Source organism: Micromesistius poutassou (genome assembly GCF_964030765.1).
Source record: "Micromesistius poutassou genome assembly, chromosome: 1".
Taxonomy (NCBI): Eukaryota; Metazoa; Chordata; class Actinopteri; order Gadiformes; family Gadidae; genus Micromesistius; species Micromesistius poutassou.
The window spans coordinates 12,305,197-12,327,976 of record NC_140271.1 but is presented as its reverse complement, the minus strand read 5'-3'; the positions used below and the strand labels follow the sequence as shown (position 1 = coordinate 12,327,976).

Genomic DNA, 22,780 nt, shown 5'->3' with positions numbered 1-22,780 from the left:
GATAGGACTGCTTCCAGTGTCTTTAGAAGACTGTGGTTCAAGTACAACACTATTTACCACTATTTTATCCAAAGAAGCATGCAGCCATTTGATTTGGTATGTCAGTAGGCAGCAGGTGGTGACAGTCTGGTCATCAGAGTTCGACCCCAGTCACGGTTTCCACTGCTGTGAAGCTAACCTCTCTCCCCCCCGACTGTGTGCGGTAGTTTACCACTTTGCCAGGGCGTCCGTACTTAGTCGACCCGGTTGATTTTAATCAAGCCGACATAAACACTGCATTCAGGGTCAGCGAGCGAACCACCAGAGAGCAGTTTGTAACACGACTTGTTTACATTTGAGCAGCCGAGTAACTTAGCAGCAGTTTTCATGCTGATATAAACTCTGTGAAAAATGCAACAGTGTTATGTTGGTCCATTGTGGTCTTACTAGGTGTGCCTATTGAATGGGAACTGATTAGATTAGACCTAAATAAATACTGAAGTTCAACACCATTACAGCGCAGTGAGTTAATTTAGTGTTTGAATTAAGCTCAGAAAATGTAATTAGTAATTTTCCACGTCACGAGCCATCTGCATTCCTCCCATCGAAAGGCCATAGCCTTTAGTCTTAACCTCGTTATACACGCACACTCACACACACACACACACACACACACACACACACACACACACACACACACACACACACACACACACGTACATATACACACATACCCATGCACACGCAAACACACTCACCCATGCCCATGTCCACCAACACACACACACACACACACACACACACACACACACACACACCCGTGCACAAGACTGCCTGTGCACAGACTCACCTAGGCACACACACACACACACACACACACACATACAAACACACACTCGTGCACAAGACTGCATGTGCACAGACTCACCTAGGCACACGCCCACCAACACACACACACACACACACACACACACACACACACACAAAGACATACAGACACAAACACACACACACACACACACACACACAGATTTGATGTGTTGTGACAGTCAGGGTAACTGAAGTGGGTGACTGAGTGCCTCTGTCGGTGGATAGCACACAGGAGGGTGGACAAGGGGACGGTGGTGGTGGAGGTGGAGGTGGTGGTGGGAGTGGTGGCAGGGACAGGGCCCTGGAGTTGAGAGATGTGTGTCAGCGAGAGAGAGAGCGGCTCTGTTAACAGGGCTGGCATCCATCAGCGATGGTTCCTGCAGGAGGACGATGTAGCGGAGGGGTGTCAACAGCCACTTGTTGAGCAGGAGGCTGCCCCAGCACCCAGTGGGTGTCACCTGAGACACCGTCACTCTGTCAGCGTGCGGAAATGTACGTCCCTCACGCTCGTAACTTTGTTTTGGAGAAGGAGAAAGTTGCTACTGTTGGAAACCCTCTGGAGCATAAACAGAAGTACAATTGCGAGGCGTGCGGGATGCGTTTGACGAGTGGGAGAATAAGGGGAACAGCTTTGAAAGCGTGTGTTTCTCAAGCTTCAAGGTTTTTCAAAATGACAGACCATCCATCTGTCATTGCTCGTAGTACTAACCCAGCTGTCGTAGCCTTAGGTAGCTGCCGGTTCAAACTGAGATATCTTTTGTTTGTTTGTGCAAACGCATATCGTGCAAACATCCCAGAAAATATTTAAAATATGTATTTTGTCAGTGTGACATCTATGTATGAAGACGATCAAACAACTAGGTTTATTATTTCAACTAGGTTTATTATTTATTAGGTTTATCATTGTGAATTAAAAAAAAATAGGAAACTGTAAACTATGACGTCATTATCAATTAAGACAAACTTTTGGAAATGTATGTTGGGCATAGCATTATAAGCGTTTTATTGAATGAAAACAAGTTCGATTTTGTCGTAAGAATCGATGTTGGTTTTATTAATTTAATCATTCAAGAGGCTGTCATTGGACTCAGTGACGTCCTGAACACATAAGGTCACCCTGTCACCCAAACAAACAGACGTGGTGCTGCGGCGGACAGGAAGGTTTCCGATGCGTCATGCTCGGGTTTGAGGTGGAATCCTCCGGAGACAGAGCGCAGGAAGCAAAGCCAAGCAGAGTGAGCGATGGCGAGGTCGATCCAGTCAAAGACGCCCTTTAACGCCATGTAAACATCTCCTGCACCACTGGGTCGTCTTCATCGGTCGGTCGTGTGTAATGATCATAAATCATTCACAGAAACACAGTCGAGACGAGACGCCGGCAGAATGTTAATGATGCTGCTGCTGGATCTGATTCAAACCGAGGACACGGCTTGGAAGGTGGCGGCATTTTTTCCCCGCAACATTTCTAACGCTTCGTGCTCAAGTCATTCCCATAGCTATGAGGTCACGGAGGTCCTGAACTATGACATTTTAGAGCAAAAGAAAATTGGAAACTAGCTGAGCACTAACCCCCAACACCACTTCAAACCCTGGCTACAGCCCGGGTTCAAGTGTGTTTCTCTTCTGAAACGTCTGGAATGGATAAGGTGTGACTGATGACAACACTGCCGTCACAGCAGAAGCCTTCTGAAAAACAATTCGATTTTGATTTGTTCGAGGTGGGTGAAGTTCACTTATTGAACTTCACGATTAGGACGAGTGCCCCTAACCAAGCGATCCTCTTCAAACCAAAGTCGACAGAAGTAACCCGCAGCGACTCCCGACGCTCAACTCAGTGTGCATTTCTTTGACATGTTTAACTATTCTCACAACGGAGAAGTCTCAGGAGTTCGGACTGAACTTTGAAGAATCACGAAAAGGGCAAACCCATTAATCTCTTCTTTTTTTATTTCCCGGGGATGTTCTTCTGTTTCGACGATCATGTCGGAGATGGTTGTGGAAACCTGATTGGGGCCGAGGAGGGGTTCTGCAAACGGACGAGTTCTGCTCGTTTGTGGCCTGAATGTCAATGATGTCGCAGGGACAGCCGAGAACCGGACTCCACCACCTCCTTCTTCACCTTCGGAAGTCAGTGACCTTAATCCCGCTCTCCTGCACACTTCCACACCGAGCCCTGCTTTGTGCTAATGAGCCACTCAGCGGCGAGGCATTATGGGAGAGAAATGTCATTACGGAAAAGAAAGAACGCACATCGGTCATCGAGGGGGGGAGTGGGAGTTTCACCTTCCCGACGTTCGGGTTTGAAATGTCCCTAAAACGTCGGGGAGGAATTGGGTGTTAAATATGAGACGGAGGAGGCAGTTTGTTACCTGTGTAACCTTGTTTCATTTTTCTTGCTCCCACGGTAAGCACCGACGTTGGTAGAAAACAGAAGCTGGTTAATGTGTGTCCCTTCTTGTTAGCGGGCCTGTCTGCTGCCAACAGCCATTAACACCAGAGTGTTACCACGGTGATGACAGGCCCTCACGGGGCCTGGTCTATGGGTGTAGTGGGGACCGAATAAACACAGGGTAATAGTTAGCCTGTAGCTTGGAAATGAATCCACTCTAATGCTTTCCCTGGTCGTGCCCAAAGGAGCATTTAAAGCCGTCTCAGTCTTTTTTCTCCCTCGACAATGTCTGTACTCTATCCATCAGAGAATATGTTGCTGGGGGCTAGTTGGGGAGCACAGAGAGTGTCACCGTGCGAAAACAGATGCTGTTTTTTACAAGGTAGCAAATCACATCAGCAAGACACCTACTGAACTACATTAAACACATTTTCACAAATATAAAGCTCTGAGCCACAGAAGAGTGTTGCTGGCCATTCTCTATTCCTGATTCTAGCCTCATTCAGGACCTATTCCAACAGTTAGGTCAGAGTGAGAAAAGACTTGACCTCTCAGCTGGTGAATGGGCTGCATTTATACAGCGCTTTTCCTAACATGTACAGACGAGGGCCCGGTTTCAGGCCAAATGTTTTGTTTAAAGTTTTCCTTCTATTAATTGAACATGTATAATGCACATACAGAGGCCAGTTCATACAAACACATGTTTAAACCAACATGGTTTGGTTTAAAGTAACATACATATTTATGTAAGCACAGGGACATGGGTCCGACAGCCAGCTCGTCGGGAGCAGTTGGTGCCTTGCTCAGTGACACCTCGACACTCATCCAGGAGGAGCCGGGAATCGAACTAGCAACCTTCCAATTACCAGATGACACCTTACCCATCTCCTCAGCTACTGATGCCCTCCTACTCCTACCTGCACAAGGCTAAACTTTTTTGGTCTTTTTTAACATGATTTATTAATCCCACCGGGCCTATAGGGTTTATCCCAGTACACCAAACACAAATGTCCTCCACTCCCAAATCAAAACCTAGCTCTCTGCCAACCCCTTAGAAATAAAGTAAGCTGTAGAGGTTTTTTTTTACATTTTCAATTATACTTCCCCACACAGTTTGCCGTGTTAAATTGAAACTCGGAAGAGGTTTGCTTGACAAGAGAAAAATCTTAAAAAAATAAAAAATAAAAATAAAAATACAAAAAATCATTCCTTAATAAATAAAAAATATTATACACTTAAGGAAGACGCCGGGGAGAAGGGGAACCGGCCGGGAAGGAAATGGGGAAGTGATGAAATACTACGACATAAACACAGCGGTTCAGAACATCCTGCGCCCCTGACATGCTGACTGATGTTTCCATGAGTTAATTAAAGCTGTCCCGCTATGAAGACCCAGCCTGCCCGTGTCGTAGATAAAATACAACATCTAAACAAAAACTAAGAGAGATCGAGGAAGCCGAAGGTTTGAGTGATAAAGATTTTATTATTACTCGAGAACAAGCAACAACAAAATCCTGAGTTAGTTTGACAAAGAACTGAACAGCCACTCTCCGGCCCCTGCTTTTATGCCCCATTGTGCCCATATATCATCCATACGTCGTTACCTCATCCCATGCATTCTTCCCTTATATGGAGATACTCTGCATTGTTTTCCCGCTCTCCCTGGACTTCCTTGAGGCCAAAGCATTCCATTCTGTGCAGCCCATGGCTCCAACATACTAAGAACATATATCAGATACACGTCACGTGTTTCTCCACACTTATTTAATTAATATAGCATACTGGGCAAGATGTTGACTGCATATTGCTTAACAAATTTCTCCTATACCCGGCCTCACACTGTCCTACTTTCCTGCTATTAGAGACATTTACCAAGCAGGAGATGTAGGACATGCAGTAATGTACACAGGGTGGTAACCAACCAATCAAACGATGACGAATAGCCATCATTTTACACACTGGTGTGGTCATTTTGTTTAAAATAATTGGCTTTTTGATTATTTAGAAAAAATGAAATAGAATATGGGACCTCTTCAACGTCAAGTTTTTATTATTGAAATTTTTCCCAATCCCTGAATACATGTGCTTGGATTAAACATAGACCCACAGGAAGGTGAAATGGCTGTAAACAAAGAAATGTAAAGACGAACATAGCTCGATAGTATACAAAAACACAGAAAATGAATGCATGAAACAAACAATAAATTAAGAGCACCTTCAGAAAGGGAGGCTGATTGTGAAACAGAAATGACGTCCGTACAGGCGCTGTGTGGGAAGCCACACCTTCCACTCACACCTTCCTCCCAGGATGACCTGCCAACACCATCATCCTTAAACCACGGGGAACACACAGCCAAGAGAACGGATAATCAAACAGGTGAGTGAACCCATTGTTCAGGTGAACAGACAGGCAGACATGGCCTTGGATTAGAGAGGAAAAGACTAACCAGAGAAACAGAGATTTACACACACTGCTACTGTTATACAAAAGGCCACACTTGACATCACTGACAGTAAATACACAAAACAAATACGATGGGATAGCCATGCTCAACGCTGTACAATAGAGGGGAAACAAATCGATAAAAAAGTCAAGACAAAGTTCTTAACTGGCATATTGCCAGTATAAAAAATGAATATTTAAAAAGATCTAAATGTTTGGTGAGCAGTATTACAATGTTGTAGTATTTAAAACCAAAAATTAAAATACCCAAGTAAATTGTGTGCAAACCACAGCAAAAAATGCGAAATTAAAATGACAGTGTTCCCTTGATTATTCACAATTAGGTGGCTCAAAGATACAACTCTACTAAGCCACTTGTCTTCATAGAAATTATTATTATTTTAGAGAAAACAGTATCCGATTCTGAGCTTTGCATATTGAGCTATATCATGAAGTAAGCTTCAACACAGATAGCTAATTGAACAATCCAATTAGCTACAACATAGGCTACTACATGGCAACATCACAAGCTAAAGCTCATTTACCAGCAGTATTAAGGATGGATAGAGGATAAAGGCTACAATGCAGACTTGAACACCAGGGAAGAGGATAGAAAGATAAAACACTGATAGGAGTTGAGAGACCGCATCGACACAGCAGTAGTGACACCACATCACCGGCCTCGAGTAGGGTAGGATCCAGACGTAAATAAAACCCATATGAATGTACTGAAAAGGCAGCTGACAAAATGCTGATATAACTCTCTCCCGGAATATATCAATCCTAGCACCCAGGGTCGATAATAAACAAAAATACCAAGACACCTGCGGACTGGGCAGAGTAGACCAGCCTTGACAAGCTGCATTCCTCACCTCACCTCAAGGTCAAAGGTCAGAGTTCAGTGTGGACAGGTGAGCCAGCCGTTTGGTGTTGGAGTCGCTTTGCGTTGCAGAGTCTAGGAGACAGACGGCTGAGTGAGGGGTCGTGAGTGTGTGTAGGAGAGGAGGCACGTGTGCTGTGTGTGAGCTACATACACATGTGTAGTGAAGAGGCGTAGGAGACAGGACACTTCGTAGCTGTCGCTTACATCTGTCAGACAGTCTGTCACTGAGAAAAGGGTGCAAGCGAGAGTGCTGCATGTGTATGAGTGGTGTAGATGTTTGTGTGTGTGTTCGTTTAAATGCGCTTGCGACTATGGTGTGTTTGGAGTATTGCGTTAATAGTGTGTGTGTGTGTGTGTGTGTGTGTGTGTGTGTGCACCTATGATCGCAAAGACACACTCAGAGCCGCTACCCCATGAAGAAGACAGCACACAGAATGTCAGAGAGCCATAAAAGCGAGATTATCCCTGATTGGTTCATTTAGTATTTTCTTAGTATATTAGTATTATTCTCGATCTCAGTTCATTTCGTGTTAAGATACATCGGGTCCTTCCCACGGCGGAGTGGAGGCGTCGTGCTCTCTGCCCTCTGAGTCATGGTAGTCGGACCCAAGGACCCAAGTTATGCAGAACGCAGCACAGGCTGTAAAGAGAACTCAAGCAGCAATTTAAGTTGCAAACGGATTGCTATGACTAATCTCCCTTCTTGACCGATTGCTTTTTTTCCCCTTCTTTAGTTTAGTTCCAGCATCCGACACAGCGGTACTTTGGTCCTTCTCAACACGTCTGTGATAAAGTTATTTCGCGCTGATTAAATATACATGCTATAAAAGTCCCCGGTTTAAAAAAAAAGGCACATCCTGTTACACTCTGTAGCAGGTCAGTCCCGTAAGGACTCCGGGTTCGAGAATCAAACCAAATCAAACGGGAACTTCCCTCCCTTCCCTCCGTCCCTCCCCGAACCTCATTTCCTGGTGTCGTCCAGGATGATGTTGGCGGTGACAAACACCAGACAGAACGCCGCCCACACCACCACGAACCACACCCAGAGGGCGTGGCGGAACGGCGAGCGGTGCTTGTTGACCGCGTCCCGCCCCACCACGGGCTCCAGGTGGCGCCGGCTCAGGTACACCAGCATGGCCGGCACGATGTACTGGATGCCCGTGCCGGCGTAGGCCCCGGTGATGCCCACCAGCGACTCCAGGTTGTGGGTGCCGAAGGCCACCAGGATGGGCGGCACCACGGTGATGAGCGGGAACACCACGCGGTCCACCACCCAGGGGTAGGTGCCGCCGTCGCGGTGGAACAGCGTCTTCCAGTTGTTGCGGAGCGTCACAGCGATGATGGGGAAGTTGGTGCTGATGGTGAACACGGGGAAGAGGCCCAGGAAGTAGCGCAGCGCCGGCACGTCCAGCACGTCGCAGTTGTCGGTGAAGTTGAGCGTGTACATGTCGTGCAGCAGCGCGTTGTCGAAGCAGAAGATGGCGGTGAAGGAGAGCAGCGTGTAGAAGCACAGGATGAGCACGTAGTCCACCACCACCAGGGTGCCCACGCGGCGCTTCTCCGAGATGGGCGTGACCAGCGAGGGCAGCGAGTGCTGGCACATGAAGGAGTACACGCACACGCCGAACAGGTTGGGCACGCCCGCCAGCGAGGCCGTGGGCGGGTGGCCGTCGCCGCGGCCCTTGCTGATGCGGATCAGCGCCAGGATGATCATCATGGTGAAGGCTGCGGGACACAGGAAGCACAGCGCATGTTAATGGACTGCATTTATACAGCGCTTTTCTAACCAGTGGCCACTCAAAGCGCTGTACAATATTACCTAACAATCACCCATTCGTGCACACATTCACACACCGATGGCGGTGTTAACCATGCAAGGCGACAGCCATCTCGCCAGGAGCAGTTAGGGTGAGGTGTCTCGCTCAGGGACACGCAACACACCGCTAAGAGGAGCTAGGGGATCGAACTAGCAACCTTCGGGTAAGTAGCCAAACCGCTCTACCTCCTGAGCCACATGCCGCCCATGAAGCTAGGGGAGATTGGCCTTTGGTTCCATTAAGTGGTTTCTAATTATTAAGTCTAGGGGGGTATGAATGAACAAGGTTATCGTATGAATGATTTAAAGCATGGAATGAAAAAGAAAAATCGTTCCCAGCTATAAATCATTCATGTTTACGTCTCGTAGAATTTCCTCCAAATACAAACTTGAACAATTTGGTTCAGAAAGAATAATGGAATAGAGTAGAATCTTGCAATGCCACGATAAGCAGATCAAGTGGAGCGAGATAATTCAATTACTTAATTCCATTGATTTGGATTTGTTAGGAGATTGTTTTATTTCACAGGGTTGGGCACACACCTAGATTATTCATAGATGAATCATTCACTTATTTTGGCTAAGCACCCTTCTTCTAAGGTTGGCTTTGGAAATCCGTTAATCGGGCCAATGTAGAAAATGCATTATTAAAGATGGCTATCAGAGAGACATGGTCGATGGTTTGAGGAGACCCCCAGAGAGCTCCATGCCAGCTCGCTGTCACTCAGGGAGGAAATACGACCCTACTCTATGAATACTGCCAATGCCAAGGCCAACATCTTGGAAATTGTAATGTAATGTGTTGATGTCAGGACCGCAGAGTCACTCACCAGCTTCCACAGAAGACTCAAGGCTCACTTGTTCAAAGTTCACCTAGACTCTGCATAGCTCCCCCCCCATCCCTCTTACGCAATTATTGTATGTTGTACGATGTTGTACGTCCTTGGACTTAAAAAATAGTACTTAGCGTTGTGTAGCATCTTATCCTTGCTATCTTTATTGTATACCAGGAATGGGTTAACCTAGTGATTGTTGGTGCTTGGCACTTGGTTCTATGAATATTTTGAAAGTATCAACAGCAATATAATATTTCTCTTTCTTCTGAAAAATGTACTTATTGTAAGTCGCTTTGGATGAAAGCGTCTGATAAACGCCCTAAATGTAAATGTGAATGTAGACCAAATAAATAAAAAAACACACCCCACACCGTCTTGTCACCTCTCTGGCTGATGGCTAATATGATAAAGGGCAGAAGGAATCGGGCCTTGAGAAGATGTGTCCCTCTAACCCGCCATGCGCCATGACGCTGACCCAGAAAGCACCCTGACGGATCTGCCTCTGCTACGGAGCCATCAGGAGGGACCGGGCCCTGGTTCCACTCCACAGAGTCCCCTATAGGGAGCAGATGTGCAGGAAGGGCGGGGGGGGGGGGGGGGGGACAGGTGGCACCTGAAAGAGACGAGCGTATTCGTCTCTCCCCTCCTGCTGTTCGCAGCCCCGGCTCCGATCGATTAGGATGCGTGTGCGGACTGGCCAATGAGACGAGATGCTCTGAGGAAGAGGAGGTACGGGGTGGGTCACGGGGGAGTGGTCATGTGGGCCAACACGACGCCTCACCTCCGACCGGAGGTGATTGTTGGGAAAGGGAAAGTGTTAATTAAAAAAGTGTGAGTGTTGGGATATTAACCGAGGGGAGACCCAGCACTCCTTTAAACCGGCCCCACACTTTGAAGCTCTGCCTGCTTTCTGCTGCTCACTCTCTGTAAAATAACCCTCCATCGATGAGGATGCCGGTCGTATAAATCCAGGCTATGGCGCCATGTCACCCCTACGGTTCACCCTCTAGCGCTCCATCAAAACAACCTCTTTAAAATCAGCGATATAGGCCGGAATGGCAGCGAGGTTCAGAGGTCAAGAGGAGGATGATGCACTGCCTGAACCCCGCTCTGCCCTCGGCGGCGCTTTGCGTTCACACCCACGATGCGTCGGAAGCTTTTATCGCCATCGACGAGCCCGGTACGAAGACTGCGAGGACAGAGTCATGGCAGTGTCAGGGTTGAGCGTAGAACGGCGTGGCACACAGACCTTGAGTAGGCTGTGTGTGTGTGTGTGTGTGTGAATGTGTCGTGTAGTGAGAGTGTAAACCTCTGATCTGTTTTTGTAAATACTTTAGTGCAGGACTGAATATGAGGTCACTGACCTTGATTGCGTCATTCTGTGCAGCATATAATAATGAATGAATGAATAACTAGGACAGAATTTAATGCATGTTGGTCGGTAGTACTGGTTGCTTATAAAAAAAACTGTACGTTTTCACAAAGTGCATTTTAATGCACTTATTTGCATGTTTGGGTTGAAGTTAGGGTTCAATTATTAGAGTTATTTTTGTGTGTGAAGGTTTGTGTGTTTTGTTGTGTATACAGCAACATATTCAATGTTCTTGTATGGGGTTTATGGACAGGACAGTTGAGACAGACAAACAAATAAGAGAAATAAGAGAGCCACACAGAGGGTTGCCCGCTTGGGCTAGTGAACCCGTGGGATGAGCCACGAGAGGCCCAGAGATGCCCAGAGAGCAGCGTACGGGATGACTGAGACTGAGTATCTGCTCTCTGAGAGTACACAAACAGGCGTGGTCTGTCCGGGCTCTGAGGAGATCTATTAATCTGCCCCTGTGGTGGATGAGAACTAACATACCCGGGAAGAGGCACATATTTCACACAGAACAGCAGCAACAGGGGGAAAAATGTGCTAAACTGAACAATATATCAATCCATCAACAGAGAGACTACTGATGGTGTGTGTGGCATAATGTCTTATTTATCCATTAACAGCAGTTCATCTTTTATTTTTTCTTCAACACAGTGCCAATTCCCTCTATAATACGAAAGAGATGGTGTTATTCCGAACGCTATGCCATGGCCAGTACATTATTATGTGACCTATTCAGGGGTTTAGGCCCTGTGCGGTCAATATTTAGATAGTTGGCTCCTTCCCAAAGTAATCTCTGGCTCGTGGTGAGGAGAGTGTGCCAGCAGAAAAACATACTTTTACTTTCTATACTTTCTATGTGCTGATAGCACAGCGGGCAAATATATCGGACAAATGGAGACTAAAGTTGTACTCTCCGGTGTGTTTAATATACACAGTATATCTGGGCAAACCAATTTGTGTTATTAAGTACATCCAAAACAACGCAGAGGTCAATGTCATCAAGGAGCTTCTTGCGATTAGGGAAACTCGCTCAAGGATGTCTAAAGGTACGATAAGTACTTTTGTCAGAAGAATGAGAAACAATACACCGCCGTTGGTACAGTAAGGATGTTCATAGAACCAAGTACCAACCAGGTACCACCACTAACAATTGCTAGGTTAACCCATCCCCTGTATACAACAAAGATAGCTAGGATAAGATGCTACACAACTTTAAGTACTGTTTTTGAGTGCAAGGACATACAACATACTATAAGTGGGTACATTAAGTGCCAGGATGTACAACATACTATAAGTGTGTAAGATTGGTGTGGGAGGGGGGGTAAGGGGGGAGGCTATGTAGAGTCTAGGTGAACTCTTGAGTGAATCTGCGATCCTGACTGCGTTACACAATGCTGCAATGATTGAATCTGACTTCACGGTCATCGCTGGTAGATCGGACAAGACACTTTGGAAAGAGGGCAGAATTTCAAGCCAGCCTTGTTGTCACGGATGAACCGCAGCAAACCATTGAAGGTTTACTGACACTAAAGCGCGACCAGACACATATTCGGTCGTACTGTGGTGCCCATGTGTGCGCAAGGCACAGCAGGAGGTACACCGTGCCCTTGGAAGTTCAAAACAAATCACCACAGCCTCCGCCACCCGGCAGCTGCTCCCTGCCCCATCAGATACAATGTTCCAGGACACCGTAGATGGGGGGTGGGGGTTCAAACAACGGTGTCCAAGAGCACGGCTAGTGGCCCCCTGTGGACGCTACACTTTGACAACATCCCTTAATTTATGGAAGTGAAAGAGCCACAGCAGGCCTCGTTTAGTGAAACCATATTTTGTGAATCGCAGAGACAACCTTTACGTAGATAAGTAGATAGTAAATGTGGAATAACTTGATAAAAATTAGCATGAAACTTCATTCTCACTTTACACAGTAACTTAAACTCCATTGAAGTTACTGTGGTAACTTATTTTTGTTTTGCAGAGTAGCTACATCAAACAGTATTTCAGGATGATACATCATCTCGACCAGGGTTGTACGATGAAAAGAAGAGCCAGGGGATGTGAATCAGGGTTATGATTACTGACCTTATCCTCGGTTTATCCCCCAACAACTCCAATGTGCTGAGTGCCAGAACAGAGCGCGACAATGCGACCTTCAGCAACCTCTACTGGGATAGTGCTCAGTGACGGTGCTCTGAGTTTAGTTTCCTCACTGTGTGAAGGGCTCGAAGCAGAAGACTAGAGTCAGGTACAGTACAGTACAGCACTCCTTGGAGCTGCCTGTCTGCTTATCCCTCCCTAATCTCCCTGCAGTCTCCCCCGGCCTTTCTCTCCCTCTCTCTGTGAACACATCTGCCACGGAGCACAATCACAGTGTCCTTCTGGCTGGGAACCACAGAGCAGGTAAAGGAGCCGTTCCCAGGTCTGTCAGCGGCTCTCACAGCCTGGGCGGGAGGGACGGAACGCGGGGAGATTTTAATTAAGACAGGCCTCAGGTGTCTGGCCATTGCCAACGTACTGAAGTGGCTGTAAATGCTCTTGCTAGATATCATAATATCGGTGAATTATAAATACATTTATGATATTGCCTTTTTTTCTTTTACTTTATGCAAACCTTATCTCAATTTGGAAATGGGTGTCTTCATTAAAATGTGCCGTCAATCATTCAGAATAACTTGTTTTGATGGATGGCCATGGATTTAAAAAGGGTTTACAGCTGCTTGTAAGAAGGGTGAGCTGTGTCTTCGGGATGGACCAAGAGCCACTGTCCCGAGTTAGTTATTAAATCTCTTTCAAAGGCTACAAGTCACGAACGTTGTGACATTGATACTGGGGTTCCTGACCACATAAAAGACGTGTCAAAAAGAAAGACATCTGACGTTTGATCCTTTCAAGAAGACGTTCAGTAATCTTAATCAGGATCAAAGTGACATATTTCTGGACATATTTGCTCGTCTTGGCGGGCGTCTCTGTGATCCTTGAGTCTTTGTCCTACTTGAGAAGGTTGAGGCTAATCGGTCTCACTTAAGACACTACAGGAACTAAGCGCTTATCTTCTGACTAGAAATTAAAAGGCAATCAGATGGCTTAAACACCTGGTGGAACCAGCGCAGTACAATAAGATATTTCATAATAGGCTCATTCGTCAATGCCTCTGAGAATGGCTTCATGACATCCTGCCCAACCATGGCCGTGAATTTAAATGGGAAAGCTTGCGGCAATGCTACAAAAAACCCATAGTACTCGTGATCAGGCTGGATGAACAATATAAGGTGGCTGAAAAGATCAAGGGGAATGAAACCATTAAAATATATGGATAATTTAAGATTTGTTGAATGTGCTAAATCATCATTGTAATTTTTGTTGAATAATGTATGCTTTATTGTACCTGTTTTATACCCCTGTATCCGGTCCATTTTCTCACTGCTCGTTTTTTTGTGGGCTAAGTGAATTTTCCAAAGGGAATCCAACTCTAATGGGTTTGCAGGAGTCATTTTTCTATCATTGGTCCTTTCCTTGACTATTTATGACCGATGTTAACCCGTGGTGTTCTATCATCCCTTGGTTGCCCGACTACATATGTCTGCCGTTAACCTGTGGCGGTTCATCATGGCAGAGGTAAAAACGAGTGTAAGCTCTGAAGGTCACCGCGACATTGTTCTCTCTGATGAAGCTGCCAATACAGAGACACCTCGGCCCCATTAACAAGAAACCCTTCAGCGACAGGCAACGCATGCAGCACCCGATGAAGCTCATTCACACACATGACATGAACGATTTCCCTCCGAAAAGGCATCTGTGATGACAGATGGGGATAACCTGAAGGTATCCTCAATGACACCCGACCAGAACCTATAAGTATTGCTGATGACGGATGGAGATAACCTGAAGGCATCCTCAATGACACCTCAGCAGAACCTAAAGGTATTGGTGATGATGGATGGAGATAACCTGACAGTGTCGGTCATGAACCTGAAGGCATTAGTGAGGAAAGATGACTATCACCTCGTCTGAAGCATAGTCACCTGCAGGAACAGGTGCTGCCGCGGGGCGATAACCTGGACTACCAGGCTGAATCGTCCTCACCTCTGGCCTTCAGGTTACAAGGTTACCATCACCTTATCTGACTCATGGTCACCTGAAGGAACTGGTACACATCTGCATGGAGATAACCAGGACTTCAGGCTGGAATCTGCCTCACGCCCGGCCTCCTTGCCGCAGCCTTTCCTTTCAACGGGGGGGCTGGAGTGGGGGCTGCGGGGGATAGGTATCACACCCGTATTACAAGTGCCACTTCATCTCACGATGAGTGATTCAGCGGTGCTCCGGAGGGGGTCGGCGACGACCTTGTAGGGGATGCTACAGATTACCGGCGGAGCCCCCCCCCCCACCGGGACCCCGCGGAGGAGCTGTTGATGTTAAGTCGAGGATGGCGTGCTCGGCGCCCCAGGGGATTGCAGAGTGGCTGTGGAAATGGTCTCCTTCGCCGGTGGCTTCCGCTCTTCAGAGAAGGGCCACCTCCAGTCAATTGAGCGACACAAAATGGTTAAGGCCCGCGGGTAATAAATCCACAATGGGATGTTGTGACAAGACGAGGGGTCCTGCTTCTCGGAGCGAATAAGAAAGAGTTTAACGCCGAGGCGTTTCCACGGAGACACGTTGCAGGTCAATTACTTAACGGCCGGGGGCTTCGTCCTTGGGAAGGGTGTGGGGGGGTGTATTTGCGTGACACAGTAGTGACACAAAGTACGGACCTTTGAGGACATCCTGTTGTCCTGACACATTTGCCAAATTAAAAAGGCTCCTCCAAGGCTAAGCCATCGTTAATTAAGAGAATGCTGAGGCTTTCCTCTACGGTAACGACCCGGTCTTCACCCGGTGTGCAGCGGAGGGCTTTCCCCGCTGGTTGAGCCGTCCTGGTTATCCACTCCGCTCAGAGCCATCCTGAGTGGCCCCAGCTGGCCGCGGTGCAGAGCTAGCCGACGGCACAGGCGGGAGATAACGACCGCACTGCTGGGGCCCAACGAGCCACTCTGCTCCCTAATGAGCCCGGCCCTGTGAACGAGGCAACAGGCCCGCCGTGCGGAGGGTTCCGGCGTGAGGTGACCAGCCGTGGCCACCTGCTGGCCCGCTGTTTAGCACCCTAGCGGCTCTCAGATAGATGGGACCCACGCAGCCAAACTCCATCACATTATCTTAAGGGCTTTCAGGAAACAGCAATTACTCCCTGCACTCAGGCATGGCTCGGTTTAGTACACTTTAGCCAATGATAAAAAAAATAAAACACATCTGCCTCCGAGCCCGAGCCTGCGAAGCGTCCAGGGGCTGTGATCTTTAAAAACACATTAGTGGGGGGAACTCCACTAACAGCAATGTTGGCAGCAGTACTTTTAAAACAAAAATACCAGTTATTTCATGTCTCTGATTTAAGGCTGCAGCTTGGTCAAATAATCATTAATTGCTTGATTGGAAAAACTTAGAAAAAAATGGTAGATGATCTCAACTCTCCATCATTGCATAATGTAATTGAAATGATGGAGAGCTATAGTCTCCATCCCCTTCTAAGGAGTGTATATTCTAACACCTAAGGGGTGAATGAATGAATAGAGAAATCCTCACATAGGCTACCTTAGCGTTAGATGGATCCAAGAGGTTAACAGCCCTGATTAAAACACTTACCTCAGACTATTGGACTGATTGATCTGAAACCCTGTTCAACAAGCCGTCCTTCAAAAACTGTATTTTAATTAACTTATCGATCGATCAATTGCCATATATCTATCCATCTTTATATAAATCGATCTATCTATAACTATATCTATCTCCATCTCTATAAATACACACACACTCAGTTGGACTCTGATTTATTGGTCCTTTACATCTCACACCTTTACACAACCGGAGTTTGTCATTGACTTCAGGAGCACAAAGTAGTTTCCACATACTGTACATGGAGAAGCAGTAGAAACTGTGGTAAACCTAAAGTTCCTTGTCATGTGTCAAAACAGCTCATGGCACGCCAACACCTCACACCTGGTTTAAAAAGGCCCCAAAAGACTCTTCATCCTCTTGAAGCTACAACAGGCACATCTCCTACAGAAACGCCCGCTACATTTCTACAGGAGAGCCATCGAGGGAATCTTCACCAACTGCTCTTCTATGTGGTATGCAAGCTGCACAGCCTCCAACCGATCCGAGTTGCAGTATATGCCAGGGTTAGCCCTCGACGTAAGGAGGAGGGTAGCAGCATGATGCGAGATGCCACACACCCCGGCCACGCCCCCGTTTGAACTGCTGCCATCTGGAGGTTCAGGTGGTTCACCGGTTCAGGACAGTACGATGCCGCACCAGTACACTGAGGAACAGCCTCTTTCTCAGAGCGGTGGCCTGGATCACACCCCTACTGCCCAACCACAGACCAGATTAATGGAACTGTGAGTGCACACACAGACCTCAAGGACTGTGACACATGTATCAGAGACCGGGACGCCCACACACACTCACCCTCCCACGTCTGTGTGTGTGTGGGACGCACACATACAGATGCACACCGTTATAAAATGGCCTACATCTCCACATGTCCTAGGGGGGTATTCCCCTCGCTCCTGTGGTGCGTCGGTTGGGATTGGAGGAGCTGGAGAGGAACAGGGGGATTACGGGTCACTGGGGCAGCAGGTCTGCCATTTCAGTTAACAGTTATTCAGTCTGTGACGGCGGGTGAGGGGTGAATATAACCTCATGGTTCATCCACCCTGTGGATCTCCCCCCTGTCCCCACCTTCAGCCGGGCGGGGTTCAGAAGACACCGATTAGACACACCACTCCTCCTCCTGTTCATCTTGTTCATGCTAGGTTGATTTTGAGTATGTTTCAGGCTTGAATGTGAATGTCCTAGGTGACCTCTAGGGTTACGGTATTGACATTTTCAATTTGTTCTTCCGAGAGAACAGCGGTTACAGTTTTATTCAGGTTTAAAGAGGCTATGCATTTTTTCTGAAGAATTTTTTTCTTATGTAGTGAAGCTGATTAAATGTCATTATGCATATTTATTGATAGGAAGAAGCCTTTATTAAGCTAATGTTTTGTATTTCTAGCCTTGGTGGGTGGCCTAGCATCCGGATTTCTGCAAGACAATCCCAGTATTTATCTGTCTTGTATACCGAAACCAGGAACTGCGAGGGGTAGAGTCGCGCAGGGTTTCCTGTTTTGTTACGAAGATATTCGAATCTGAGTGAAACTCATCGAGTATGACAGGATGGAGGTTTCAGAAGCAGACTTTCCTAGTCATACATTACAGTTACCACGTGGGTGTTCGAAAAAACATTTAGCATGACTGAAGATTTCCGGGTTCTGGGGCGTCACCAGTTCCAAAAGTCAACAAATCCAGAACCAGCATATTCTGCGACCAGAAACCCAACAGAAACAAAACACAATAAACTAAATCAACAAACGCCCAACCGGCAGAACTCCATCTGGTGTATGCATGCGTGTGTGTGGTATGGCTTTAATTAAGCAACAGTGACCCCCGTCAACATGGCCGGCGCCTCCACCCTGCGCCTCTACCAGCTGCCGAGCCAGACACTCTGCGTAGCGCCCCTTCACTTAACGATGCTAATCCCGGGCCCCCGCCTGGCCCGGTCGCACCAGCACATCTTTATACAACCCCTAGTGCACCACGGGTCAGTGGCATGGCGAGGGAGGGAGGACTCACCGCCACGCCTCGTCTGGGATGATTAATGATAGGGATCTGTTGGGCTGCGACTCCAGTAGAGATTGACAAAGTTCTGTTTTAATTTATTTACAAATAAATAACAGTGATATGGTGGACTGGACCCAAACAAGTAGGGTAGTGATATGGGATGGAAGACTGATGGTTACTTACTGTTAATTAATTTGATCAAATGAATGAAAATCCGTCAAAAATTAATTCAAAAGCAATTCCTAGGGAACTGTTTTTGCCCAGGCTATTAAGGGGCAGCTAGGGGGTAGGCATCCTTGCTCAAGGACCTCTACTGGTAGGCCGCAGCCAAAGTGTTTGATCTTTTGGCTGGGAGTCACACCAACACCGTAACCCTATCTGTCATGGATACATTTCCTCGTGAAATGGAAGATGTGTGTGCACTGCAGGGGAACAAATATATATGTCCTCATGTGAGTCTTCAATCAAATACTTCTCATCTTTGTTCAAGACTTCCAAGCTTCCGGACAGAAAATGTAGGAGTAGGGAGAGGTAGAGGAGGAAGAGGAGGAAGAGGTAGAGGAGAAAGAGGTAGAGGAGGAGGAGGATGCACTCCACTGATAAAGAATCACCTTATTATCAGACATTATTATAAACACGTCATGCAGTAAATGAGGAAGCCATTACACAAAAGGTATACAAGGTTTGACCAAAACAAAAATATGGGGGGGGGGGGTGAAGTTTGATTGCAAATTAAAATACTTGTATTAAAGTAGTGTTAAAAGTTGGGCTGCACTTGCACAAAGAATGCAAACTCGCCTTAAAATAGAAAAATACAATGTGGGCACAATGAGCTCCATATCAGTGTAACCAGCTGAAATATGACATGCTGCAGGCCTTTTAGTACCACGGCTTCTCCGAAGCTCATGACAGATGCACCCTCTTACACTGTAACCTTCCGCCTTCATAACTCCTCCAACACAATCGTTTCTCATCTAAAACGACTTCAGCCCAGACCACGAAAACATAGAAGGAAAGATAACAAAACTGTGAGCTCTTGAAACCAATGTGAACTAAATGTGCTTGATTTGTAATTGTAGACAGGCAAGTGGAAGCCATGGTCGTAAACCATTGTCTAATAGTGAACCATTTATGGGAGATTGTTGTAATTGTGAAATTAATTAAATAAAAACTAAGATGGTCGTTTTTCTTTGGTCGTTGACTTTTTGAGGACCTTATATTGCTTCATATATACATTTTATATTCTTTGATTATAACTGCGGCCTCTATCAACTGAGGGAAAATATCTTTCATACAGATTTATAAAGACTAGATTGTACTGGTTTATAACCCTGTATTTAATTAATACAAATAGACACATTTTCCCCAAGTGGGGCTCCTGATAAAAACATAACGTGAATTGAATTACAAGGAATATCTTTCATTGGTGATTGGGGGGTGGGACTCCATCTGAATAAGATCGACTTATCTTATTACAGAACACCATATTGAAAGGGAAATGAACGAATCTGGCCCTTTGGTACAACATCTAACAAGGCAGAACGGTTACGGCGGCATAAGTCAAAGTCAGGCCACACAGGAGATCTTCGCTGTAATACTCGAAAAGTTGGCAAGAACATTCCCGAAGGGTGACCCAAGGTATAAAACAACTTTTCACCAAATTTTCCTTCAGGGATTATTACAGTGTTATCTTGTCTTTTCCCATCTACCTCTTGAGTCGCTAATCTCTCTGTCTAGAACGTCCTTTTCCCTACAGCCTCCCAGGGCTATATTTATTTCTGCACACCTCCAGAAAGATTAACTTAGAGAACAGTGCTGTCATTTTATTTTATTCGATCATCTAACGTCCAAAACTTCCAAAGCTGTATTGTTAGCTCTCTAATGAATTTAATATATAACACTCCTTGAATATCACTGTCATTTAGGCTGTTGTCATAAGGTTTTCTGCAGCATATTTCGGGCCCTGAGTTGAGAACGTCTGCCTTGTCCCACCACAGATTTAATCCCTTCGAATAGACATATGGTTTAAAGCAGTCCTGTTGAAAAGTGGACTAGATTTACAGTAAGCTGTGAGCCTTGACCGTCTGTCTACATGTGGCCCCTGTGCTGTGGCCCCGGCCCCTACACTGAACAAACCTCTGCCATGTTGAATGGTAAGTGGGTCCTTTGAGTGACAACACCCATCACTCACAGCCACACAGAGTGCCAGGCCAGGATAAAGCGGCTTAGAACAGGTTAGAACAGTCTAGCTGAGGTTCACTGGCAAGCATAGACCACTTTAACCAGGTTAGGCCAGTATAGGGCAAGGTAGACAAAAATATTTTTTTTCAATACATATCGATATTGAATATACATCAAATGATTGCAATTTGCTTTCTCGATCTCTCTTCTGTCCGACAGCGAGTTGACAGACCCACACACAGCGCTACGATGCCCACATAGCCCCGCCTCCTCTCACTCACTTGCAGTGCTGTCTCTTACATTGATTCGTCACTTTACTACAGTCATTCTGCCGTCGTACCTCGTAATCATGTTATTTTTATCTTTTAATAAAAATATACAATTCTATACCCTCAATGCAGCGGAAATGTTCCCCCCGTAGGATTGGTCGAAACAAATACTGCATGAAGTGAAAGAAAGTGAAAGGCCCGTTTCGGCCAGATTTGAGCCTGGCTGCTATCAGACTATCCATTACTACTAAAAAGTCTCGGAAAAGGGAAGTCCATGGGAAAAGCCTCTGTCTTTATTCCCATGCATGTGTTTGTGTATCCATTTGTGTGGGAACAATTCATATGTGCTAGCGTCTGGGCAGGTGGCACATATGTGTGTGAAGTATGGGGGTTTCATTTTCAGCCGCTGAGCCTGTGAGTGACGGCCCAATCAGGGCTTGGACATGCTGTCACCGGTGTCAGCCTGAGGGACGGCTGAGAGGAGCGCGGCGGCCATGATGGACGAACGAGAGCGATATATACGTTAGCATAGAGCGCGCGAGAGAGAGTGATACATTAGCATAGAGAGAGAGAGAGAGAGAGAGAGAGAGAGAGAGAGAGAGAGAGAGAGAGAGAGAGAGAGAGAGAGAGAGAGAGAGAGAAGACAAGACAAGAGGGGGGGAGAGCCCTATAATACCACGCCCAGAGAATTATTGATATTTAACAACATAATCCAGACATAACGACAGGGCAGGGCCAGAGGTGGGTGGGGCTTGTTCTCACCAATCCAGCGCATGAGCGAGGTGAGGATCTGCAGGTACTTGGTCTTCTGGGCGTTGAAGAAGGTAAAGGGACCCAGCAGCAGGGTGAACGCGGCCTGGGAACAGAGAGAGAAGCAGAGGGCGCCGTTTAGCCTGCAGAATGTTGAAATCATGGCACAATGTACTCACAATTGTACGTCCTGGCACTTAAAAATAGTACTTAGCATTGTGTAGCATCTTATCCTAGCTATCTTGTTGTGTACGGGGAATGGGTACTAGCGATTGTTAGTGCTTGGCACTTGGTTCCATGAACATCCTTCGTGTACCAACAGCGATATATAGTTGTTTCAATTTCTTCTGACAAATAAGTCGCTTTTGGATAAAAAGGTCTGCTAAATGCCCTCAATGTTAAATGTAATGTTCTGATATCCGATTTTTCGTGGATATCTGATTGTTGTAGTCCAGCAATTTTGGTGCCAATCCGATTGTGACGTTGCATATTTATATTTTGGAAAGGCCTCTTTGTTCCTTTATAAACAGGAGAGCTGAAGAGAGAAAGGAAAGTGGGCTGAAGAAGAGAGAAGGACATTTAGCATAGGGCCGTTTCTGCATAGACACTGCGACCAGCATGGCTGAGCAACACCTCTTTAAAGAACTAAAGTCTCTCCAAGAACTTGTCAGGATGGGGTTCAATACGACCTGGGTGTGACCTAACTTCTAAATAATAATAACCTTCTTTATGGGTAAAAAGGCGGAAACAAAGGGGATAAAAAAAACAAAAAACATATTGGAACAAAAAAGCTTTCGCAACTCAACACACTTTTTCCTCCAGTTTGTTCGGAAAGTGAGTCTCTCTCTGGCCATCCTCCCACCTGATTGCCTATCAGGCCATCAGCTAGTATTTTCTATTAGAGCTCAAATCAGGGCCACTGGCTTAGCGGCCGTCTCAGAATCCCATCTTCTCTGCAGGCCTGGCCCGGGTCCATGCGCTGCGTTACAGACCTCTGACTCCGGGGGCCCTGCTCACGGGGACAATCTCAGGGCCCGCCGCCCGCATTGATTGCCGGCTGAGCTTTGAGGGGAACACTTTAGGTTCGACTTGTCGTCTTAAGAGCTGCCCTAAAGCGCTTACCCCGCAGATGTCCCCTGCTTACCGGATACACATGGACACACACAGGTCACGGCAGACACACAAACACACAGAGCCTGTGGTGGACACACAAATACACACACAGACCGATCACGGCTTACTACAGACAAGAGAGACACACAAAGACACACACAGGCCGAACACAGCTTAC

At 46.5% G+C, this 22,780-nt stretch overlaps 1 protein-coding gene across 2 annotated transcripts in view; it reads right to left on the bottom strand.

Annotated features, from left to right (window-relative positions):
* Window positions 1-5,226: 5,226 nt before the first annotated feature.
* The window catches only part of slc38a12 (solute carrier family 38 member 12), a 51,482-nt gene continuing 33,928 nt past the window's right edge, over window positions 5,227-22,780 (bottom strand). For both annotated transcript variants that reach the window (XM_084475376.1, XM_084475375.1), the window contains 2 exons: window positions 21,502-21,595; window positions 5,227-8,289 (listed from right to left, as the gene is read on the bottom strand). In XM_084475376.1, coding sequence (XP_084331502.1) covers window positions 7,526-8,289; window positions 21,502-21,595 — 858 coding nt within the window. In that variant the 3' untranslated portion in view covers window positions 5,227-7,525. The remainder of the gene's footprint in view (window positions 8,290-21,501; window positions 21,596-22,780) is intronic.